The following is a 25,633-nucleotide window of genomic DNA, read 5'->3' as shown; positions in this document are numbered from 1 at the left end:
GATTGCTCCGCCCACTTCCTGTTGAGAACCAGGAAGTGTTGACAGGGATGGGACTGTTGCTATGGTGCGGTTGCCATGGTAGCCTCCTTTAATTGTGTTCAGCTGGGAACACTGGGGGGTGATTGCATGGAGGACAAACAGTTTTGGAGCGTGTGGTGTGGTGTGTGGTCAGGTCTCACTGCTGTGACAATGTGCCATTCAAGGTCAGCATACATAATGTTCTAGAACCTACTTTTCATTTCATTTTGATAGCTTGGAATAAAGGGATTGTCATATCCAAACACATTTCTACAGTACTGGACATTCAATCATCAAACTGGTCAACACAGTATCAGTATCAGTATCAGCCCAAAGGTAAGTGCGGTACAATGACAATAAAATGCCTCGTAGCCGATTATACAAATGTGATGGATTCATCTAGATACTGTCCTGCCACAGTGAATAGGTTTCCCTTTTTAAAGGGCAAATTCCTCCCAGGGTCTTTTGTCCTAATGACTGTCTGGATAAAGTGAGGAGAATATAATTCAGGAAAACAATTTATTTTACGAATAAACTAGATTAAGTAACACATTTTTACAGTTAGCTAAATTGGACAGAACACCTGCATCATCTTCTCAACAACACCCACATTCTTACAAACAACATATTTAAGAATGGTGGTGTTAAATACAAAGTGCATTCAGATACAAACAATTATTTTTGATGTTTACTCTATTAAAGGACATATATGTGCACATGTATGCACTGATTAAAAATACAGAACAATAATGCCCACGTTTAGACTTTCTCCATCCAACGCCATCTTGCTTTCTCCTCTTTTCTATTTCCAGCAGACTAGTAGAACATCTTAGGTGTATTGCTGCCCTCCACAGTCTATTAACAAAATGTCTTCCTTCTGTCCTATGGCCCACACTACAGACTTGGACACAAACAGGACAGAAAGTAAAAAGCAGCTTTAAGGAGGTCAAAACAAAATGTATGCATTCTTTCCAACGGCCGCTGGGTGGCAGCAGAGGCTCCATGTATTACCTGAAGAAACATTTGACTTCTGACCTTTCCACATTATTTCTCTCCTCTTTACTGCTGGAGTTCAGCTCACTGAGGATGTAAGCTACATTTTGGTATCTTAATTATCTTTAATTATTCATAAACAGGCTTAAAACAAACCATTATTATCATTACTGCCTCATTTCCCCCCACTCTCTACTAATTAAAACTATTCTAGCATAAAAACATTCAGGATGTTCATACAAAAAATATTACACATCCCCCAAACGTAACAATTTATTATGGTATTCATATAATATTACATTTAATATACACATGGTCATAACAGTGCTGACAATTTAAATTCCCTGTGGGGATTAATAAAGTATTTCTGATTCTGATCATTACATCACTCTCATAAAGCCTTCAATGCTGAATATGTTTTTTACGATAGCTTAGCTTCACAATGTTGGAATATTGACTGCTGATATTAATATTCTTCTATTGTTTAGAATATTACAGTCTACTCTTTTTCTTTGCTCAAATGAACAGGATGGAAGTGTCTTTAATTGTCACTACTGAGTGTAATTATGTATATAATAATCTTCATTACCGCTTGATTTAACTCTCATTTTATTTTATCCATAGAGAACTTAACCATAAAAAGATGGCTGCACATCAATAAACCGTCACTAAACTTCAATAAAACTAAATACGTCGTATTTGAAGATTGTAAAAATGTAAAACACAAATTATGATGGATAATATTGAAATTAAAGGAATTAAGGTAATCGCATTTTTCTGAGTTAATATAGATGATGAAGTAAACTGGACACTACATGTAAGTCATATAAAGAAAACAATAAAACAATGGAGTGCAATACTAAAGAGAATAAAATACATACAAATATTAACTAGAATTATTGTAGCCAACTTCAGTTGAAGCATACATTGTTTATTGCATAAAAGTCTGGGGACATACATATAAAACAATCACACAACAATATTCATATTCAAGAGAGTAATAAAGACAATTAATAGAATGGATTCTAGAGACCCAACAAATTATTCAAAAAATCACACATTATAAAAGTAAAAGATCTTGTATAAAAGACAACTGTTCAAATGATGTATAAAGTAAATAATAATATGCTTCCAGAAGTGGTCCAGAAGATGTTTCAGATGTGAAGCAGTAAATATGAACTAAGAGGGATTTATGTGTACTCAAAAGCAAAGGTATGAACACATGTAAAACAAATATGTACATCATATAAAGGAGTTCATCTATGGAATTATCTACAATTAGAAAATAAAATATGTAACACATCCATCCATCCCATCCATTTTCTACCGCTTATTCCCTTTCGGTGTTGCGGGGGGCGCTGGCGCCTATCTCAGCTACAATCGGGTGGAAGGCGGGGTACACCCTGGACAGGTCGCCACCTCATCACAGGGCCAACACAGATAGACAACATTCACACTCACATTCACACACTAGGGAACATTTAGTGTTGCCAATCAACCATTCTTCAAAAAACATATAAAACACTATTATGAATAAGTATAGAGGTAAATTATGGATATCTACACATACAATATTTATTGCATGTAACATAATTTTATGTACTGTTTATTCTCACCTTTTCAGTCAAATTGTTGTGTTCATTTTAAAGTACACAAATATGTATATTAAATCATGTACTTGACTGTGATAAACACACTAATCTGAAGTGTCTAATCTATAAATGTAGAATCATATTAAACAGATTGTTGGACAAACAACAATGTCACACATGTTATATGTGCTGATGTTGTTAGAAAGTCAAAATGAAAGTCTGGACAGTTTATTTCAAATCCTGCAGTTTCATTTGCTGCTGCTGTTCTCACCAGCACACTTGTGTTTCTTACACTGGTACTTAGAAGACAATCTTTCACCACACACACTGCAACTCCACACTTTCTCACCTGCGTGTGTTCTCATATGCACTGTAAGAGTGTTTAGGTGACCAAAGCTTTTATCGCAGCTTGAACAGGAGTATGGTTTTTCACCAGACTGCTATATCATGTGTAATTTTAATTGTCGTCCTTCTATATAACTTTTACAACATACTGAACATATGAAAGGTTTTTCACCAGCGTGTGTTCTCATTTTTACTTTTAAACTTTGTCTTATGACAAAATTTTTACCACATTATGAGAAGGAACAAGGTTTTTCTCCAGTGTGTATTGTCATGTGTGTTTTTAAATTTTGCCTTCGAATGGATTTTTTACCACCGATTGAACATGAAAAAGGTTTTTCTCCAGTGTGTATTCTCATGTGTGCTTTGAAATGCTTCTTTTGAGTAAAATCTTTACCGCAGATTGAACATGAAAAAGGTTTTTCTCCAGTGTGTGTTCTCATATGTAATTTTTAACTTTGATTTATTACAATACTTTTACCACAGTCTGAGCAGGAAACATTTTTTTCTCTATTGTGTAATCTCATATGTATTTTCAAAGATTGCCTTTGAGTAAAATTTTTGACACAAATTGAACATGAAAAAGGTTTTTCTCCAGTGTGTATTGTCATGTGTGTTTTAAAATTTTGCCTTCGAGTAAAATTTTTACCACAGATTGAACATGAAAAAGGTTTTTCTCCAGTGTGTGTTCTCATGTGTGTTTTCAAATTATGGCTTTGAGTATAATTTTTACCACAGGTTGAACAGGAAAAAGGTTTTTCACCAGTGTGTGTTTTAATGTGTTTTACCAAACTTGAACTTCGTGCAAAACATTTACCGCAGAGTGAACAGATAAAAGTTTTTTCTCCAGTGTGTGTTCTCATGTGTTCTTTCAGATGACAATGGTATTGAAAGGTTTTGTGAGAGTGAGAAGATGTGAAGTGAGTGTTGTCAGTGTGACATGTCTTATCATCTTTAGAGTCTTCATCATCAGTGTCAGGAGAGTGTGACGTTGTGTCCTCACTATCTGATAGTGGAGCTAAGAGCTTGTCTGCTTGTGATCCTCCACAGTGGTCTCCATCAGCTTCTGTTGTCATGTGTTGTGTTGAGCTGCTGCTTGGAGGCTCCCCCCCTCCCCTCTCCTCACTTTCACCTTTCACCTCATCATCTTCACTCTTCACCGATTTCTCTTTTAAAAGAGGTATCAGTGGGTCCTCCTCTTCCTCTTTAAAATGGGGTGTTAGTTGGTCCTCCTCTTCCTCTTTAAAATGGGGGATCTGAAGGTATTCCTCTTCCTTCTTAATGTGGGAGGGCTGTGGCTCCTCCGTCCGCATCCTGAAGCTCCACTTCTGTTGCTCAGGTTGAAGATGTTCTTCACAGACGTCTGCAAGACAAACACAGCATCTCTGCTCAGTCACACAATGCATTCAGTACTTTTACATGCACTTAGGAAAAACAAGTTATCGTATGAACTGTCTTGAAATCTCAGTGACGCACAAACACGCTGCTCTTTACAACATTATTCACAGGAAAATAAACAAAAACAGGGTGACAGGACTTTTTACTATGGATGAACGATATGGTTTAAAATTGATTTTGCGATAAATTATTCTATATAGAATTACTAATACAACCATTTTAAAACAGGCTCCTAATTTAGTTGGTGAAATATGCAGAAAAATATTATCAATCAATCAATCAATGTTTGCTTATATAGCCCTAAATCACTAGTGTCTCAAAGGGCTGCACAAACCACTACGACATCCTCGGTAGGCCCACATAAGGGCAAGGAAAACTCACACCCAGTGGGACGTCGGTGACAATGATGACTATGAGAACCTTAGAGAGGAGGAAAGCAATGGATGTCGAGCGGATCTAACATGATACTGTGAAAGTTCAATCCACAATGGATAGCGGAGCCAGCAGGAAACCATCCCAAGCGTAGGCGGACCAGCAGCGCAGAGATGTCCCCAGCCGATACACAGGCGAGCAGTACATGGCCACCGGATCGGACCGGACCCCCTCCACACGGGAGAGTGGGACATAGAAGAAAAAGAAAAGAAACGGCAGATCAACTGGTCTAAAAAGGGAGTCTATTTAAAGGCTAGAGTATACAAATGAGTTTTAAGGTGAGACTTAAATGCTTCTACTGAGGTGGCATCGCGAACTGTTACCGGGAGGGCATTCCAGAGTACTGGAGCCCGAACGGAAAACGCTCTATAGCCCGCAGACTTTTTTTGGGCTTTGGGAATCACTAATAAGCCGGAGTCCTTTGAAGGCAGATTTCTTGCCGGGACATATGGTACAATACAATCGGCAAGATAGGATGGAGCTAGACCGTGTAGTATTTTATACGTAAGTAGTAAAACCTTAAAGTCACATCTTAAGTGCACAGGAAGCCAGTGCAGGTGAGCCAGTACAGGTATATATGTATGTATATATGTATATAAAGGTATATACAGTATATATGTATGTATATATGTATATAAAGGTATATACAGTACTGGTATATATGTATGTATATACAGTATATAAAGGTATATACAGTATAGGTATATATGTATGTATATATGTATATAAAGGTATGTACAGTACAGGCGTAATGTGATCAAACTTTCTTGTTCTTGTCAAAAGTCTAGCAGCCGCATTTTGTACCAACTGTAATCTTTTAATGCTAGACATGGGGAGACCCGAAAATAATACGTTACAGTAGTCGAGGCGAGACGTAACAAACGCATGGATAATGATCTCAGCGTCTTTAGTGGACAGAATGGAGCGAATTTTAGCGATATTACGGAGATGAAAGAAGGCCGTTTTAGTAACGCTTTTAATGTGTGCCTCAAAGGAGAGAGTTGGGTCGAAGATAATACCCAGATTCTTTACCGTGTCGCCTTGTTTAATTGTTTGGTTGTCAAATGTTACAGTTGTATTATTAAATAGAGGTCGGTGTCTAGCAGGACCGATAATCAGCATTTCCGTTTTTTTGGCGTTGAGTTGCAAAAAGTTAGCGGACATCCATTGTTTAATTTCATTAAGACACGCCTCCAGCTGACTACATCATTTCCAGTTATATTTTCTCAAATAAAGTAACCAGATATTGACAGTAAATAAACAAGTACATTAATAATAATTGTTTCGACAAAATAATACAATTAGAAATTACACAATATGTTACTGCATATGTCAGCTGCCAAATTAGGAGCTTTTGTAACCTGTTTTGAAATTATTCTATTCTCAATCATATATCAAATTATATATTGTGACATATTGTTGTTAGGATATAGATTTGAGGTCATATCGCCCATACCAAACATTGGTTCGTCGAGTCGTTTTGTTTGGCCCACCAAATATATTTATTTTAATATTCTTCAGATGTGTGTGTATGTTTAAAATGTGGGACTACTGTTCTACATCATGTGGAAGTGTCATGTCATGGGGATGGTGTGCTTTCAACTAAGGGTGTGACGATACGGTCAGCTCACCAAAGGATACTCGATATTGGCTTTAGGAGAACAAGACAATATTTTGGTGGTTAACATGATTCTTACACATATGTGTACTTCATGTGTATATGAATGTACTTTCCCTTGTGTGCTTAGTTTGACTGTAACTTCATAGTGGATAATATCTATAAACAACCTCAATTGTTTTACATATTTAATTTGAAGGACTGTTTACTTATCTGACAAATTCAAAGGAAACTGCACTTTTTAGAAATGTCACCTATCATTCACAATCCTTATGTAAGACATTTTTTTAAACTGTTATGAATTTTAATTAGTAATTAAACGTGAACAAAAATCAGCTAACATTGGAGTCAATGGGAGCTCCTCTGTTAGACCCACAAAGTCCTCCAAAAAAATTGCCAAATATACTCCATTTACATTTTGTGACCCGAATATTAACCAAGTATTAGCGATATTGTTATTATAAGCGCTAACACTAAGGACCTACTTTTAGCGACGCATTGATCACAGAAGTAACTAGCTTATGCTGCTATATTGACATACTGAGCTGCTTTCTCGCCTCTAAGAGGGTGAAAGCTAATTCTACATTATAAATCATGCTTCTCACTTATGTAGTAGAAGGTTGTGGACATAAACCGAGAACTTGGTCAACTCTGACATCCAACTTAGACCTGGAGATGGCAAGAAAAACACGAAAATACGCTCTTTTGCACCCACCCTTTTTAACCCTTTGTGAGGATTAATTCTTCATCTAAACGGGAAGATATGAACATCCCATCAGTCGGCATCCCACTGAGAGCAGACATAGTATGCTTAAAATGAGCAAGATATGTAAATATGACATGTTATTAAGAATGTTACTACATTACATATATACTTACAGTGTGTATTTAAATGTTGAAGCGGGTTTTAGGATGTTATTTAGAACACTTTATAGGCAGAATAGAGTGGCTGCCAATGACTCAATTGTTAGCTAACTTTTGCAAAGGTTTATTTTCTACTGAGGATGCATTAACCATCGACCTGCTCAGTGGCCTTGTGGTTAGAGTGTCTGCCCTGAGACTGGAGAGTCGTGAGTTCAAATCCTTGCCGAGTGATACCAAAGACTATAAAAATGGGACCCATTGTCTCCTTGCTTGTCATTCAGCATCAAGGGTTGGGGGTTAAATCACCAAATGATTCCCGAGTGCGGCCTCAGCTGCCCTCACCTCCCAGGGGGTGAACTTGGGGATGGGTCAAATGCAGAGGATCATTTCACCACACCTAGTGCGTGACTACCGTTGGGAACTTAACTTTAACTTACATAGGGACTGTGAATGATTCCAAAAAGTGCAGTTCTTGAAATGAGAAAATAGAATAACAAGATATCATGTGAAGTGAAGTGAATTATATTTATATAGTGATTTTCTCTAGTGACTCAAAGCGCTTTACATAGTGAAACACAATATCTAAGTTACATTTAAAACAATGTGGGTGGCACTGGGAGCAGGTGGGTAAAGTGTCTTGCCCAAGGACACATTAGCAGTGACTAGAATGGCAGAAGTTGGGCTCGAACCTGGAACCCTAAAGTTGCTGGCACGGCTACTCTACGAACCGAGCTATACCGCCCCAAGTAGTGTATTTTTCGTATTATAAGTCGCTCCGGAGTACACGTCGCACCGGCCAAAAGTGCATAATCAAGAAGGGGAAAAAACGTCACACTGGAGTATAAGTCGCCTTTTTGGGGGGAAATTCATTTGATAAAATCCAACACCAAGAATCGACATTTGAAAGGCAATTTAAAATAAACAAAGAATAGTGAACAACAGGCTGAATAAGTGTACGTTATATGAGGCATGAATAACCAACTGAGAAGGTGCCTAGTATGTTAACCTAACATATTATGGTAAGAGTCATTCAAATAACTATAACATATAGAACATGCTATACCTTTACCAAACTATCTCTCACTTCTAATCAATAAATCCCCCCCCGCCGAATTCTTATTGGTTGACGTGTGTGACAATTGCTGACATTTTCTTGATCTTTTCCGCGAATGATAAATAATGTAATTTGATATTCTATGGCCCGGAGGTGGGGCACGATGGCGAGCACCTGGTGGCCGGGCCTGTTCCCATGGGGCCCGGCCGGGCACAGCCCGAAGAGACAACGTGGGTCACCCCTCCAATGGGCTCACCACCCATAGCAGGGGCCATAGAGGTCGGGTGCAATGTGAGCTGAAGGCAGGGCACTTGGCGGTCCGATCCTAGGCTACAGAAGCTAGTTCTTGGGACGTGGAACGTCACCTCACTGGGGGGGAGGAGCCTGAGCTAGTGCGCGAGGTAGAGAAGTTCCGGCTGGATATAGTCGGACTCACTTCGACGCACAGCAAGGGTTCTGGAACCACTTCTCTCGAGAGGGACTGGACCCTCTTCCACTCTGGCGTTGCCCGCAGTGAGAGGCAACGGGCTGGGGTGGCAATTCTTTTTGCCCCCCCGGCTCAAAGCCTGCACGTTGGAGTTCAACCCGGTGGACGAAAGGGTAACCTCCCTCCGCCTTCGGGTGGGGGGACGGGTCCTGACTGTTGTTTGTGCTTACGCACCAAGCAGCAGTCCAGAGTACCCACCCGTTTTGGGAACACTCGAGGGAGTACTGGAGAGTGCTCCCCCGGGTGATTCCCTTGTCCTACTGGGGGACTTCAACGCTCACGTTGGCAACGACAGTGAAACCTGGAGAGGCGTGATTGGGAAGAATGGCCGCCCGGATCTGAACCCAAGTGGTGTTTTGTTATTGGACTTTTGTGCTCGTCACAGTTTGTCCATAACAAACACCATGTTCAAACATAAGGGTGTCCATATGTGCACTTGGCACCAGGACACCATAGGCCGCAGTTCCATGATCGACTTTGTAGTTGTGTCATCGGATTTGCGGCCTTATGTTTTGGACACTCGGGTGAAGAGAGGGGCGGAGCTTTCTACCGATCACCACCTGGTGGTGAGTTGGCTGCGATGGTGGGGGAGGATGCCGGACAGACCTGGGAGGCCCAAACGCAGTGTGAGGGTCTGCTGGGAACGTCTGGCAGAGTCTCCTGTCAGAGAAAGTTTCAATTCCCACCTCCGGAAGAACTTTGAACATGTCACGAGGGAGGTGCTGGACATTGAGTCCGAGTGGACCATGTTCCGCACCTCTATTGTCGAGGCGGCTGATCGGAGCTGTGGCCGCAAGGTAGTTGGTGCCTGTCGGGGCGGCAATCCAAAAACCCCTTGGTGGACACCAGCGGTGAGGGATGCCGTCAAGCTGAAGAAGGAGTCCTATCGGGTCCTTTTGGCTCATAGGACTCCGGAGGCAGTGGACAGGTACCGACAGGCCAAGCGGTGTGCAGCTTCAGCGGTCGCGGAGGCAAAAACTCGGACATGGGAAGAGTTCGGTGAAGCCATGGAAAACGACTTCGAAGCGATTCTGGACCACCGTCCGCCGCCTCAGGAAGGGGAAGCAGTGCACTATCAACACCGTGTATGGTACGGATGGTGTTCTTCTGACCTCAACTGCGGATGTTGTGGATGGGTGGAAGGAATACTTCGAAGACCTCCTCAATCCCACCAACACGTCTTCCTATGAGGAAGCAGTGCCTGGGGAATCTGTGGTGGACTCTCCTATTTCTGGGGCTGAGGTCGCTGAGGTAGTTAAAAAGCTCCTCGGTGGCAAGGCCCCAGGGGTGGATGAGACCCGCCCGGAGTTCCTTAAGGCTCTGGGGACTGTGGGGCTGTCTTGGTTGACAAGACTCTGCAGCGTCGCGTGGACATCGGGGGCGGTACCTCTGGATTGGCAGACCGGCGTGGTGGTTCCTCTCTTTAAGAAGGGGGACCGGAGGGTGTGTTCCAACTATCGTGGGATCACACTCCTCAGCCTTCCCGGTAAGGTTTATACAGGTGTACTGGAGAGGAGGCTACGCCGGATAGTCGAACCTCGGATTCAGGAGGAACAGTGTGGTTTTCGTCCTGGTCGTGGAACTGTGGACCAGCTCTATACTCTCGGCAGGGTTCTTGAGGGTGCATGGGAGTTTGCCCAACCAGTCTACATGTGCTTTGTGGACTTGAATAAGGCATTCGACCGTGTCCCTCTGGAAGTCCTGTGGGGAGTGCTCAGAGAGTATGGGGTACCGAACTGTCTTATTGTGGCGGTCCACTCCCTGTACGGTCAGTGCCAGAGCTTGGTCCACATTGCCGGCAGTAAGTCGGACACGTTTCCAGTGAGGGTTGGACTCCGCCAAGGCTGTGCTTTGTCACCGATTCTGTTCATAACTTTTATGGACAGAATTTCTAGGCGCAGTCAAGGTGTTGAGGAGTTTCGGTTTGGTGACCGCGGGATTAGGTCTCAGCTTTTTGCAGATGATGTGGTCCTGATGGCTCCATCTGACCGGGATCTTCAGCTCTCGCTGGATCGGTTCGCAGCCGAGTGTGAAGCGACCGGAATGAGAATCAGCACCTCCAAGTCCGAGTCCATGGTTCTCGCCCGGAAAAGGGTGGAATGCCATCCCCGGGTTGGGGAGGAGACCCTGCCCCAAGTGGAGGAGTTCAAGTACCTAGGAGTCTTGTTCACGAGTGAGGGAAGAGTGGATCGTGAGATCGACAGGCGGATCGGTGCGGCATCTTCAGTAATGCAGACGTATCGATCCGTTGTGGTGAAGAAGGAGCTGAGCCGGAAGGCAAAGCTCTCAATTTACCGGTCGATCTACGTTCCCATCCTCACCTATGGTCATGAGCTTTGGGTCATGACCGAAAGGATAAGATCACGGGTAAAAGCGGCCCAAATGAGTTTCCTCCGCCGTGTGGCGGGGCTCTCCCTTAGAGATAGGGTGAGAAGCTCTGCCATCCGGGAGGAACTCAAAGTAAAGCCGCTGCTCCTTCACATCGAGAGGAGTCACAGATGAGGTGGTTCGGGCATCTGGTCAGGATGCCACCCGAACGCCTCCCTAGGGAGGTGTTTAGGGCACGTCCAACCGGTAGGAGGCCACGGGGAAGACCCAGGACACGTTGGGAAGACTATGTCTCCCGGCTGGCCTGGGAACGCCTCGGGATCCCCCGGGAAGAGCTGGACGAAGTGGCTGGGGAGAGGGAAGTCTGGGCTTCCCTGCCTAGGCTGTTGCCCCCGCGACCCGACCTCGGAGAAGCGGAAGAAGATGGATGGATGGATGGATGGATATTCTATGGTAATGTGTTAATAATTTCACACATAAGTCGCTCCAGAGTATATGTCGCACCCCCGGCCAAACTATGAAAAAAACTGCGACTTATAGTCCGAAAAATTCGGTAACAAAAACAGAATAAATCATATCTCATGTGCGCTTTGAAATGGCGTCTTCAAGTAAAATCTTTACCGCAGATTGAACATGAAAAAGGTTCTCCTCCAGTGTTTATTCTCGTGTGTCTTTTCCTACTCAGCGGCCTAGTGGTTAGAGTGTCCGCCCTGAGATGGGTAGGTTGGGAGTTCAAACCCCGGCCGAGTCATACCAAAGACTATAAAAAAACGAGACCCATTACTTCCCTGCTTGGCACTCAGCATCAAGGGTTGGAATTGGGGGTTAAAGGGGAACATTATCACCAGACCTATGTAAGCCTCAATATATACCTTTATGTTGCAGAAAAAGGACGATATATTTTTTTTAACTGATTTCCGAACTCTAAATAGGTGAATTTTGGCGAATTAAACGCCTTTCGATTTATGGCTCTTGGAGCGATGACGTCAGAACGTGACGTCACCTAGATAGTCAACGCCATTTTCTCCACATTACACACACCAAGTCAAATCAGCTCTGTTATTTTCCGTTTTTTCGACTGTTTTCCGGTACCTTGGAGACATCATGCCTCATCGGTGTGTTGTCAGAGGGTGTAACAACACGATCAGGGATGGATTCAAGTTGATTTACGTAGAATGTGCATCGATTAGCACGGCCTGCTAATCGATGCTAACATGCTATTTAGGCTAGCTGTTAGCTGTATGTACATATTGCGTCGTTATGCCTCATTTGTAGCTATATTTGCACCTAGCCTACCCTCCACCCACATTTAATGCCAAACAAACACTTACCAATCGACGGATTTAAGTTGCTCCAGTGTCAAGAGATGCAAAATTCCCTCGTTTGGTTTTTACCGGCGATGCTACGACAGAGATGGCACAGAGATGACAAGAATGTCTGGAAATCCTGCGACACTCAAAGCAGATGCATTCCCAATGATAAAGTCAACAAAATCACAAAGGTGAGTGTTGTTGATATATTGACTTTTGTGCTAATCAGACATATTTGGTCGCGGCATGACTGCCAGCTAATCGATGCTAACATGCTATTTAGGCTAGCTGTATGTACATTGGTAGTTGTATTTGCGTTTCCTTCCACCCACATTTAATGAGAAACAAACACCAATCGACGGATTTAAGTTGATCCAGTGTCAATGCGAAAGTCCTGATCGGTTGGTCCGCACATTTTACCGGCGATGCTAACGCAGACATGCATGGCCGAATAGCGTCAATAGCTATTCGCTCAATAGCTTCGGTTTCTTCTTCAATTTCGTTTTCGCAATCTGCCTCCATACTCCAACCATCTGTTTCAATACATGCGTAATCTGTTGAATCGCTTAAGCCGCTGAAATACGAGTCTGAATCCGAGCTAATGTCGCTCTATCTAGCTGTTCTATCGACCATTTGTTTGTATCGGATTCGCTATGTGACTTCACAGGGAAATGGACAGTGGCTTCGCAAATAGCGAAAATCAAGAACTTTAAAGCTTTTTTTAGGGATATTCCGGGACGGGTACAATTTTGAAAAAAACTTTGAAAAATAAAATAAGCCACTGGGAACTGATTATAAATGATAAATGGGTTGTACTTGTATAGCGCTTTTCTACCTTCAAGGTACTCAAAGCGCTTTGACACTACTTCCACATTTACCCATTCACACACACATTCACACACTGATGGAGGGAGCTGCCATGCAAGGCGCTAACCAGCACCCATCAGGAGCAAGGGTGAAGTGTCTTGCTCAGGACACAACAGACGTGACGAGGTTGGTACTAGGCGGGAATTGAACCAAGGACCCTCGGGTTGCGCACGGCCACTCTCCCCACTGCGCCACGCCGTCCCCGTTATTTGTTTTAACCCTTCTGAAATTGTGATAATGTTCCCCTTTAAATCACTAAAAATGATTCCCGGGCGCGGCACCGCTGCTGCCCACTGCTCCCCTCACTTCCCAGGGATTGATCAAGGGGATGGGTCAAATGCTGAGGACAAATTTCACCACACCTAGTGTGTGTGTGACCATCATTGGTACTTTAACTTTGACTTAATATTGCAACGGTTACTAAAAGTTTTGTGACAGTGAGCAGATGTGAAGTGAGTGTTGTCAGTGTGACATGTCTTATCATCTTTAGAGTCTTCATCATCAGTGTCAGGAGAGTGTGACGTTGTGTCCTCACTATCTGATAGTGGAGCTAAGAGCTTGTCTGCTTGTGATCCTCCACAGTGGTCTCCATCAGCTTCTGCTAAACTGCTGCTTGGAGGCTCCGCCTCTCTCTTCTCCACACACTCACCTTTGACCTCATCATCTTCACTCTTCACACTGACGAGGTGTCTCTTCTCTTCCTTTATGAAGTGGGGGGACAGCCGCTGTTTTTCCTCCACTTTAAAGTAGGGGGGCTTTGGCTCCTCTTCTTTCACGTGGAGGTACTGTGACTTCTTCTGCTCCATACTGGAGGACCCCTCCTGCTGCTCAGGTGGGCGATATTTTTTACAGACATCTGCAGGACACAAGAAGACAAACACATGCTGGGATGGAAATAGACAAGATTTTACCAATTCAGATTTCATTTTCGAGTCTGCTTTACGATTGGGTTATTTGTGGACTCACTTTTGCTTTCACATTCAGTAAAAAGGAGAAGAAACAGGTCGATTAGCATCAACTTTGACTAGTTGAGAAGTAACATGAGCCTACAAAGCCAACAGTGAGGTCTTAAAAGGCACAGATTTTACGGGTCCTCCATGGGGGGCCAGAGGGCCCTAAGGTCAATATTGTGCTTTGAAAATATCTATAAAATAAAAATATTTTTGGCAAGAAATTAACAAAATACTACACGTTATTTTGTGGCAATTACAAAAGAATGTCCAGTATAATTCTCAGGGCATTCAATCAATCACAACAGGACTGTTAAACTGAACATATATATATATATATATATATATACATACTCCGCCTTCCACCCAATTGTAACTAAGATAGGCTCCAGCCCCCCGCGACTCCGAAGTGGGTAAGCGGTAGAAAATGGGTGGATGGATGGATATATATACATATACACACATACAGTCGCAATCAAAAGTTTACATACACCTGTAAAAAACATAATGTCATGGCTGTCTTGGGTTTCCAATCATTTCTACAACTCTTATTTATTTGTGATGTAGTGATTGGAGCACATACTTGTTGCTCACTAAAAACATTCATGAAGTTTTCTTCTTTTATGAATTTATTATGGGTCTACTGTACATGTGAGCAAATGTGCTGGGTCAAAAGTGTACATACAGCAATGTTAATATTTGCTTACATGACCCTTGGCAGGTTTCACTGCAATAAGATGCTTTTGGTAGCCATCCACAAGCTTCTGCTTGAATTTTTGACCACTCCTCTTGACAAAATTGGCGCAGTTCAGCCAAATGTGTTGGTTTTCTGACATAAACTTGTTTCTTCAGCATTGTCCACACGACTTTGGGAAGGCCATTCTAAAACCTTAATTCTAGCATGATTTAGATATTCCTTGACACTTTTGACGTGTGTTTGACATTGTCCTGTTGGAACACCCAACTGCGCCCAAGACCCAACCTCCGGGCTGATGATTTTAGCTTGTCCTGAAGAATGTGGAGGTAATCCTTCTTTTTCATTATCTCATTTAAAGCACCAGTTCCATTGGCAGCAAAACGGACCCAGAGCATAATACAACCACCACCATGCTTGAAGGTAGGTGTGGTGTTCCTGGGATTAAAGATCTCTCTTTTTCTCCTCCAAACATATTCCTGGGTATTGTGGCCAAACAGCTCCATTTTTATTTTATCTGACCACAGAACTTTCCTCCAGAAGGTCTTATCTTTGTCCTTGTGATGTCAGATGGAACAAAAATTGAGCTGTTTGTCATGTATATAATGTAATGCATTGTGGCCAATCAACTGAGAACAGTACGATACTACCTTTGAAAAGTGCCGCTTCCGCTCTTTCATCTGACTGCATACAAGCAATAACATCTTGAAGAGGAAGAAAGGCAAAAAACTACAATTCTACTGGTTAATAATAAGGGTGTGAAGTACAATATGGACTTCAAAACTTTTTTTTTTTCCCCTTGGCCTCAGTCTGCACCCCCACTCCAGGGCCTAGGCTAAGACCGATTTTTTAATTTTATTTTAATCTTCTATTTTTTTCTTCCCCCCACCCCCCTTGTTTACCTGTATGTCATCTTTTTTGTAAGGGGCGCTGGAAGCCGGCAGACCCGTCAGCGATCCTGTTCTGTCTCCCTGTAATGTTTGTCTGATCTTGAATGGGATTGTGCTGAAAATTGTAATTTTCCTGAAGGAACTCTCCTGACGGAATAAATAAAGTACTATCCATCTATCTAACAATAAAGGCGACGCTTTAAGCAGGGATGCACCGGGTTGCAAGTTCTGTTTTACACCTTCCCTGCTTGTCGGCTCCCAGACCGTAGTCGAGGAGAGCAGGGGAGACCTTTCACTTCGGAATGATGAGGCCATCAATTAGTTACAACTTGCTCACTTTATTTATAATTTCCACAGGGCACAACCGGACATCCAACATGCTATTGACAGTCCTGCACATGCTAGCACTACCTCTCCTAACTTGCCCACTCACTTACTCGTCACGTACCCCACATACTACCATTCTTAGAGGAGCACACACCGAATGCTACTCTCACAACAGCTGCTTTAAAGGGGAACATTATCGCCAGACCTACGTAAGCGTCAATATATACCTTGATGTTGCAGAAAAAAGACCATATGTTTTTTAACCGATTTCCGAACTCTAAAAGGGTGAATATGGCGATGTAAACGCCTTTTCAATTGTTCGCTGTCGGAGCGATGACGTCACAACGTGACTTTAAAACGTAAAGCAATCTGCCATTTTCTCATACACATTACACGCAACAAGTCAAATCAGCTCTGTTATTTTCCGTTTTTTCGACTGTTTTCACTACCTTGGAGACAATATGCCTCGTCGGTGTGTTGTCGGAGGGTGTAACAACACACACAGGGACGGTTTCAAGTTGCACCAGTGGCCAAAAGATACGAAAGTGGCAAGAAATTGGACGCACATTTTACCGACGACAGCGATGCTACGACAGAGATGGCAAGAATTTGTGGATATCCTGCGACACTCAAAGCAGATGCATTTCCAACAATAAAGTCAGAGAATGTTGTGTCACATGCGGTTTGCATCTTCCTCCGCTGCGGTTCCACCCAGAGGGCCCGCTGACAGCGCAGCCGGACACGCCCCCACGCTCATCAAGCGGACCGCGCCCACTCTCCGCCGCAGCTGGCCGCAGTCTACACCTGTGACTGACGACGTGAGCTGCTTAAAAGACCAGTGGACCCAGGGATCCTGGCGGGAACTTAGTTCTCTGTTGAAGTACAAACTCTCCGTCACCTGCAAAGTGAGCTGTGCGTCTCACTCTTCTCCGGATCTCCTTCGTCCTCAGATTGCTTCCTTCGTCCCTCGACTCCTCGCTTCCTTCCACGGACTACCCTGCCTGTCTTGCCCTTATTGGACTGCATCGCGTCTCTCAACACGCACCTCCAACACTTTGGTAAGACACTCCAGTTAATCTATACACACATAGTCTTACAACACACTCTTGGGTTTTTTGACACACACATCATTCTCTAGTTTATTAGTATTGTTATTATTATTATTAGTATATTTTGTATTATATATATATATATACTATGATATATATATATATATTTTTTTTTTACTTTGTATAAGAATAAATCTTTGGACATTAATGCCATCTGGTGTCCGTCCGTCACGTCTTTAGTAAACCATAACAGAGAAATCACAACGGTGAGTTTTGTTGATGTTATTGACTTATGTGCTAATCAGACATATTTGGTCACAGCATGACTGCAAGCTAATCGATGCTAACATGCTATTTAGGCTAGCTGTATGTACATATTGCATCATTATGCCTCATTTGTAGCGATATTTTCATCCAGCCCTTCCCTCCACCCACATTTAATGCCAAACAAACACTTACCAATCGACGGATTTTTAAGTTGCACCAGTGGTCAAAAGATGCAATCGTTGGTTAGGTGGCGATCGCCGAATTCGTCCTCGTTGCCGCTGTCTGTCGTGATATGATTAAATAGCTTCAGTTTCTTCTTCAATTTCTCTTTTGCTATCTGCCTCCACACTCCAACCATCCGTTTCAATACATGAATCGCTTACGGCGCTGAAATCAGAGTCTGAATCAGAGCTACTACGCTATACTTTTCTGTGCTATCCGCCATATTTGTTTTTGTTGGCTTCACGAAGTGACGTCACAGGACAATAGACGGGTGGCTATAACGACGGTTAAAATCAGGCACTTTGAAGTCGTTTTTTGGGATATTGCGTAATGGGTAAAATTTTGAGTAAAACTTCGAAAAATAAAATAAGCAACTAGAAACTGATTTTTATTGGTTTTAACCCTTCTGAAATTGTGATAATGTTCCCCTTTAAAACATGCCTCCCCAAATGCTGCGATGAATGTTAGCACCTTTGTTTCAAATTGAAGTCAACATTTAAATAATGAACAATCAGATCTGCACAAGGAGTTATAAAGAGTGACATGTAATAATGTCATTGTTACACCAGTCCTGCTGTTCGGTCCGGTGAAGACTGCTCTCATATGAAACTTATCTTAACTGCATGTCAGTTATTTGAAGTAACACACAAATTAATAACGTTGATTAAAAATTAATTCCGTTAGCAGGGCTCGAATTTAACCAAGGCAACCGTGACAAAAGCTGCGACTGCCCTTGTGACTTGCCGTAATGCCCTAAAAGATTGACCAACATCGACGACAAGAACATGCCGTGACCGCCCTTGACTTTCTAGTTCAGGAGTTAATTCGGCTGTATTTCCAACTAGGACTTTCCCCCATGTCCCTTTAGGGGTGTTGTGGCAAAATGTGAATGCCTGCCGAAAACGTATTTCCTTCGCTGAAGCTGCAGTTTTGGCTTGGTCTGTCCACAGCGGATTACTAGGTGTAAGATAAACACTTTATCTTCCTGGTTATTGTGTCGCTACGTGTTTGACATTATTTAAGACTTTATCGTGCCCGGAAAAGGACAGTTTGTCTCTTCTGTGGTATTGATGAGATTTAAAGGAGTGTTGTTAGTCCCATGTTGATGTGATAAAACCTCTTTCTCGTTTGGAAGATACACACAGCTGTAACTGTTATTTCTTCCTGCACATGATAAATATGTACAACAGGTTTGGATGTCTAAATTTATGTAAAATTGTCATTAAATGTAATATTGCCTGACAAAAAGTGATTTGACGTAATATTTTGATATTTACACATCGCATATTTACAGAAGCGTATTTTACTATAATACCCTTATGACCATTCCATATATCAAAATCAAGTACCTACTGTACTGTTTACTTGTTTAAATTCCCTTTTAGAGCAAATATCTACCCAAATGGACACTTTGTTGTTGACAAAAATGTATTTTAAGTAACATTTTCATATTGACATATCTTATCTCTGCATATTCTACTAGAATACCCTTATGGGCCTTACACATATATGTAAATCAAGTACCTACTGTACTGTTGTTTAAATACCCTTTTTAGAGCTAAAAACTACCCAAATTGCCATTTTGCTGCTGCCAAAAATTGATTCCAGATAATATTAACAATAATAACAAAATTGTCAGAATAATTGTACATTAGTTATAACACAACTTTGTGTTCCATTGAGTTCAGGTCCCCTGCTAGAAGACAAAAACTGTATTTCATCTTATCAAACAAAAGGCTTGTAAAACTCCACTATCTGCGATGGGATGCAACATGGAGGTGTCGGTTTCTTTGATCTATTGACAGCCACAGGAAGACCTTGTCCTGACCCGAGATCCACGAAGCGGAGAGGGAGCAGACCTGACGCAATTCCAGGTACCTTTTCTTTGAACTGTTTATAACTGAGTGCAAAAGCTGTGTACGGCCCCCCTCCCTTTAGAAACAGCTGCAGCTATGTAATCAGAAAAGGCCTTAAATAAGAGAGGACGCGTGGAACTCCCTCGTCAGAGCGTGGTGGGAAACTGTACAAAGTTGCAGCCCAGACGTTTCTCCTCATGAGTTAAATTGAAACCGGTCTCTTTTTGATTTCTTTGCTTCTTGTCTTGTCTAAGATATACCATCGGTGTTTGAACATGATAAAAATATCAAAGCATTACTCTAAAACACAACATTATACATTCTGAAAATGTAAACGATAGCAAGAATATACCTACATATTTCAGAAAATTTCACTAGCAAACACTTTGTTTTAAAGGTTTTTACTGCCTTTTTTTAGCCCTTTAAGACACCTGTGAGTTAGGGCTATATAAATAAACATTGATTGATACTGTACAAAAATTCTAAATAACTGAAGAAAAATCACTGATAAACACTGGAAAACTGTCACTGAACGTCTTAGTGTGATGTCATTCTGTGACAGACAAATGGAACACAGTTTCCACATGGTGAGGACATTGATGGTCTGACTCACTGTCTTACGGATCACCTCAACTTCTGCCTAGACGTGACCTGCCCTGCCAAGACTGTTCGGTGCTACCCTAATAACACACCCTGGGTAACACAGGAGGTTCAAGCTGTCCTCAACAAGAAGAAAAGCTGCCTTCAGGAGTGGAGACAGGGAGGCAATGAGAGCAGCACAGCGGGAGAAGAAAGGACATGTGAGGAAGGCTAAGGACAGGTAGCCAGGGACTGCAGATGGAAATTAGCTATATAGCTATAATCTGGAACAGAACATATCTGTCTTTGAGCTTAATGTTTCTGTGCATTGTCCCTTCAAATAAAGACTAAACTAAGCTACAGGAAGAAGGTGGAGCAGAACAACATGAGGGAGGTCTAGTAAGGTGTGAAAACCCTCACAGGCCACAAGACAAAGACCAGAGCAGTAGGGGGGACAATTGAGATGAAGAACTTCTTCAACCGGTTCAACCAGCATGTGTCCTCCCCACCCCCCACTCCTCATCGCAGCCACCCCCTCTTCTTCTCCCCCCCAGCCATGGTTGCAACCCCTTACTCTTCCACCTCCACCAGACAATAGATGGGTTTCCGCTAGCGGCGATTACCCATAATCCTTCGAGTCAGCCGCCATCTTGTGCAACAAAACTTTGTTTACTCGTCTGCGGCAGTTTTCTAAATATATTTCCACACTTTTGCAGCAACAATGACGTCCACTTCAGGAAATTTGAAAGAAGTCGTAAAAGTTCCCCACAGACAGACGCTAGATGCAAAGCCAGGTATTTACAGAAATGGAAGGATATTGGCGATAAAGATCCGTATGAGGTGGGAAAGCACGAATGGACTACGGACTTGAAATGTTATCCGGATATAAGTTACGCCGACATCGTCAACTATTTGGTGAACAATGTTAGTGCCTACACTCTGGATGAGCTCAAGGGCTACAAGTCGCTCGAAGCGTACAATTACTTTGTGTGTGGATGGGTACAGGAAATGAAACTGGCTACAATGGAAGATAAATGTGTGCTCATCGCTGGTGTTCGTCACTCTCAGAGATCAACTGATATGTGTTTGGTGCCATGGGTCATATCAGAGAAGACGGGTCGTGTTTTATCAGGACACTGTACATATATGGCAGGTATTGGCGAAATATGTTCACATGTTTCTGCATTGTTGTTTGCCATTGAAACGAGCGTCAAGATGCGGGACAACACGACAGTCACACAGGAAAAATCTTACTGGCTACTTCCATCTGCAGTCAAGAAAGTTGGGTACAAGACCATACAGGACATTAACTTCACATCCGCCAAGACAATGAAGAGAAAGCTAGACAAGGCAATCGTATCTGGAGATACACCGGCACCATTAAAACAGAGGAAACTACCGGAGGTACAGAAGGGGACACAAGATGAACTGTCAGACTTGTATAGAGAATTAAAATCCAAACGAAAAATTAAGCCTGTTTTACTTTCTCTGATTCCAGGATATGCTGAAGACTATCGTCCAGAAGCACTTGATAAATAGTACCCAAAGGTATTTTCAGAACTATATGATTCTAACTATGCAACTGCATAGTTTAGGGTTACTTGATTTAATTCATTCACATTTTAATAAAATTGTCCAAAAATAAGCAGCGATTGCCTATATTATATATAGAAGGTTATATTTGTGCAACAATAACGTCAGACGTCGAGCGTTATTAAGTACAAGCACAGGCACAGTAGTTCCTCCTATGTTTTAATATCCATTCTAACCATAACACATTTTATCATCGATACAGAGAGCAACATAATTCAAAGTACCTGTTACAAAATGATCAGAGCAAACTTTATAATGTCGTTTTGCTGGATCAGGGGTAAATCCCACTCGATTGATTCTAGCTAGCCACAGGTTGCTCCTTTCTGTCGACAGTCGCTCGGTTTCCTTTCCCTGTTTTACTATAACCTTAGGGATATCGTAGTACTTTGTTGTTCTTTGTCCTGAATTGGCGCGGTTTACACAGCCCCAAACGACACGTGTGACCCATTCTCACAAAAATAACAACGGAGGCGTCCTTGGTTACGAGTGTTTGTTTTGACGCACAAGATGGCGGACAAGGGAATTGTGGGACGGGTGTGACGTCATCGGAAACCCATGTATAGTCATCTCTGTGGACCAGATCAGAGGTCAACTGAGGAAACTGCATCCTAGAAACTACCTGATGCGCACCAGAATCTATCTGGTGTGCACTGCGTATTATTTAAGTACAGTCTTTTATTTTCCTACATGCAAACGCAGTGTTACTGTTCAAACTGTGTGTAATGCAACAGTATTTAAAATGATTAAATATACTCGTTAAATAATGTGTCTTCCTTGTTTTTAATGAATAATTAAGGCCTACTATGCTACTGTATTTTAATGCTGTTCATGATGGTGGTACTTGGAAATCCAAGTATTTTCTGAGGTGGTACTTGGTGAAAAAGGTTTGACAACTACTGACGTAGTGACGTAAACTACATTGGCAGACACCATTTTGTTATACCCAAACAGCGTCTGCTCATACATCGCGCTTCCAACGAGATCCCGTCACCCCCCGAGTAAAAAGGTTCCACAACTGTTCATGTTATACCATCTCATCTTATTGTCCATCATGTGAATGTTGGAAGTGGAACTAAATGTGATCTCTGAAAGGGGTACACATTATTACCAAAGCAGGGCCCCCATCCACATATACAATACTACTACATATCTGATGAAAAACAACATTAGTTTTGTTTTTTTAATTATAAGCGTGCCAAACCATCTCTATTTGGACATTATCTAATGCAGGGGTGTCCAAAATGCGGCCCGGAAGCCATTTGCGACCCGCAGCTAACCCGCCACACATCCTGCAAAAATTGCAAAATTGATAGTATTGCAAAAATTAAAACATTTTAAAAAAGTGGAATGAAGTGAAATATAGTGAGAAAACGTGTTAATGTTGACACAAAGCTGCCATGCAGGCAGTTTTTTTTTTCTTCGTGTCTTTATTTTGTTTTTTTTTCCATTGCTCAAAAAAAGGACAAAACAATTTGTTACAATGAATTATTACTTAAAAGTTACCACTTTAAAATGTTTTATGTAGAAAAATATTGCATATGTTGTGTGGTTGCCATATAAAAACATCAAAATTTGGACAAAAGAGCATAAAATAAACAAAATAATAGTTCAAACTTAAAATCGACATATATTGGAGGTTTATCTTGAAATTTAAGTGTTAAAAGTAAAAAAAACAATCTAATAAAAATGCATCACTTTATGAGTGGGGAACCTTTCGGATCTCAAATATATTTAGTAGGACTTTAATTAACTTTTCACTGTGATTACTCAAAAAATATTAAATAATTAAAATCAATAATGTCCTGCATTATTGATCTTTGAGGGCTTTAATTTCTAAATAAAGGAACTCTCCTGAAGGAATCAATAAAGTCCTATCCATCTATCTAAATACTGCATATTTCAGTTTTACTATAAAAAACAAAGTAATGTTTGACGGAAAAGGCATAAAACCTTATTTGTTTTACTTTATATCAACTTCAAGTTGATATAGAGATTTACTGTAAGCCTTAAATAAAATTTAAAAAATAATAATTTGACTTATTTTTAACATTTTAGTGAGTGAGACCCTCTATGCTCCCCAGGAGCCCTAAGGATTAAAACAAAAAATCCATATATGTTGTTATGGTTGGAAAATGAAAAATATCAAAATGGCCCCTGCATGCTTACATTTTTCCGTGTTCGGCCCTCCATGGAAAAAGTTTGGACACCCCTGATCTAATGGAAATGACTGCTGCAAACACGTCATGTTCATGATGAAATATAAAGTTAGTAAAGATGTGAGAGTAAGAAGTAAACAAACCTGTTCTGTGTAACACAACTTGAGCTTTCTTGAAAACAGCCTCCAATAGTTGACGTAGTCTCTCGTTCTCTTCTTTTGTACGAGAAAGTTCCTCTTTGTACTCTGCTATCGTTCTTTCGCACATTTTCACACAACAAAGTTCCTCCTCATACTTTTCTATCGTTCTTTCGCACATTTTCACACAATCACAACACTTTACACTCACACTTGATCTTAACTAAGCGATGTGTTGATCAAATCCGCGTCTCTTTGTTAGCGGCTAACAAGCTAAGCTAACTAGCATGCTAAGCTAATTGGCGCGCTCAAACAACTATCAAGCTAAACGGGCCTAATAATCTCCAAATGTGGCTGAGACGAGTGGAGTTTATCCTGACACGGAAGATGAATAAAGTGTAGTTAGTAGCAATGTGAGGAGATGTGCCGAGGCTTAGAAGCGTGTGTGGAGAAAAGGAGGACTTTGCCACAAAGCGCATATCTTCCAAGCATGCGTCCGTAGGGGCGGGGCCAAAGAGTCATAGTTGTGATGTTTTGAGCTAGGGAGTTTAAGAACTACACTACCCAGCATGCAACAGTAGTGACGAGCATGCGCGGTAGCCCCGTGAAGTGGTGTCGTATGTCGCCATGCAGACAGCTAGAATGTGGTTATGAGCACGCTGTGTGAGTCAACGTTGAACACGCCTCGTCTGCATTTATTACAATTAGACAGACAACACAATAAGTGCATTAAAAAAGTACTAGTTAATTATTTTCATGCATACATGATTTAAAGTAAAATACGGTTTATATATTTGAAATATCATTTTTGATTGATTGATTGATGGATTGATTGATTGATTGATTGATTGATACTTGTATTAGTAGATTACACAGTACAGTACATATTCCGTACAATTGACCACTAAATGGTAACACCCCAATAAGTTTTCAACTTGTTTAAGTCGGGGTCCATGTTAATCAATTCATGGTACAAATATATACTATCAGCATAATACAGTCATCACACATGTTAATCATCATAGTATATACATTGAATTAATTACATTATTTACAATCTGGGGGTGGGATGCGGATTTTTGGTTGATATCAGTACTTCAGTCATCAACAATTGCATCAACAGAGAAATGTGGACATTGAAAGTGTGTAGGTCTTACAGTAGGATATGTACAGCCAGCAGAGAACATAGTGAGTTCAGATAGCATAAGAACAAGTATATACATTAGAAGAACATTTGATTATTTACATTAGGTTATTTATAATCCGGGGAGATGGGATGTGAATGGAGGAGGGTATTAGGAAAGGGTTGAAGTTGCCTGGAGGTGTTGTTTTAGAGCGGTTTTGAAGGAGGATAGAGATGCACTTACTTTTCCACCTGTTGGGAGTGCATTCCACATTGATGTGGCATAGAAAGAGAATGAGTTAAGACCTTTGTTAGATCGGAATCTGGGTTTAACGTGGTTTGTGGAGCTCCCCCTGGTGTTGTGGTTATGGCGGTCAGGAAGTAGTTGGACATGTACTTCGGTATCAGGGAGGTGTCGCGGATTTTATAGACTAGGCTCAGTGCAAGTTGTTTTACTCTGTCCTCCACCCTGAGCCAGCCCACTTTG

The 25,633-nt window shown here is 41.7% G+C and overlaps 1 protein-coding gene across 1 annotated transcript; it reads right to left on the bottom strand.

Moving 5' to 3' along the window:
* Positions 1-1,906: 1,906 nt before the first annotated feature.
* LOC133546473 (zinc finger protein 180-like) lies at positions 1,907-24,513 on the bottom strand. The gene is made up of 3 exons (XM_061892238.1): positions 24,030-24,513; positions 13,953-14,159; positions 1,907-4,308 (listed from the first exon to the last, which is right to left on the bottom strand). Exons 1-3 carry the CDS (start codon positions 24,202-24,204, stop codon positions 3,398-3,400), a joined length of 1,293 nt encoding a protein of 430 aa, XP_061748222.1. The 5' UTR covers positions 24,205-24,513; the 3' UTR covers positions 1,907-3,397.
* Positions 24,514-25,633: the final 1,120 nt, after the last annotated feature.

Source organism: Nerophis ophidion, unplaced genomic scaffold, assembly GCF_033978795.1.
Source record: "Nerophis ophidion isolate RoL-2023_Sa unplaced genomic scaffold, RoL_Noph_v1.0 HiC_scaffold_30, whole genome shotgun sequence".
Lineage (NCBI taxonomy): Eukaryota > Metazoa > Chordata > Actinopteri > Syngnathiformes > Syngnathidae > Nerophis > Nerophis ophidion.
Note: the sequence above shows the minus strand (reverse complement) of the source record. Positions and strands in the feature narration are given on the sequence as shown.

Excerpts from the sequence above, each read along its gene's own strand:
- LOC133546473 (XM_061892238.1), bottom strand. The coding sequence starts at position 24,204 with ATGTGCGAAAGAACGATAGAAAAGTATGAGGAGGAACTTTGTTGTGTG. Across the intron at positions 14,160-24,029 it reads AGTTGTGTTACACAGAACAG|ATGTCTGTAAAAAATATCGC; the intron begins GTTTGTTTACTT and ends TGTGTCCTGCAG. Across the intron at positions 4,309-13,952 it reads TGAAGATGATGAGGTCAAAG|ACGTCTGTGAAGAACATCTT; the intron begins GTGAGTGTGTGG and ends TTTGTCTTGCAG.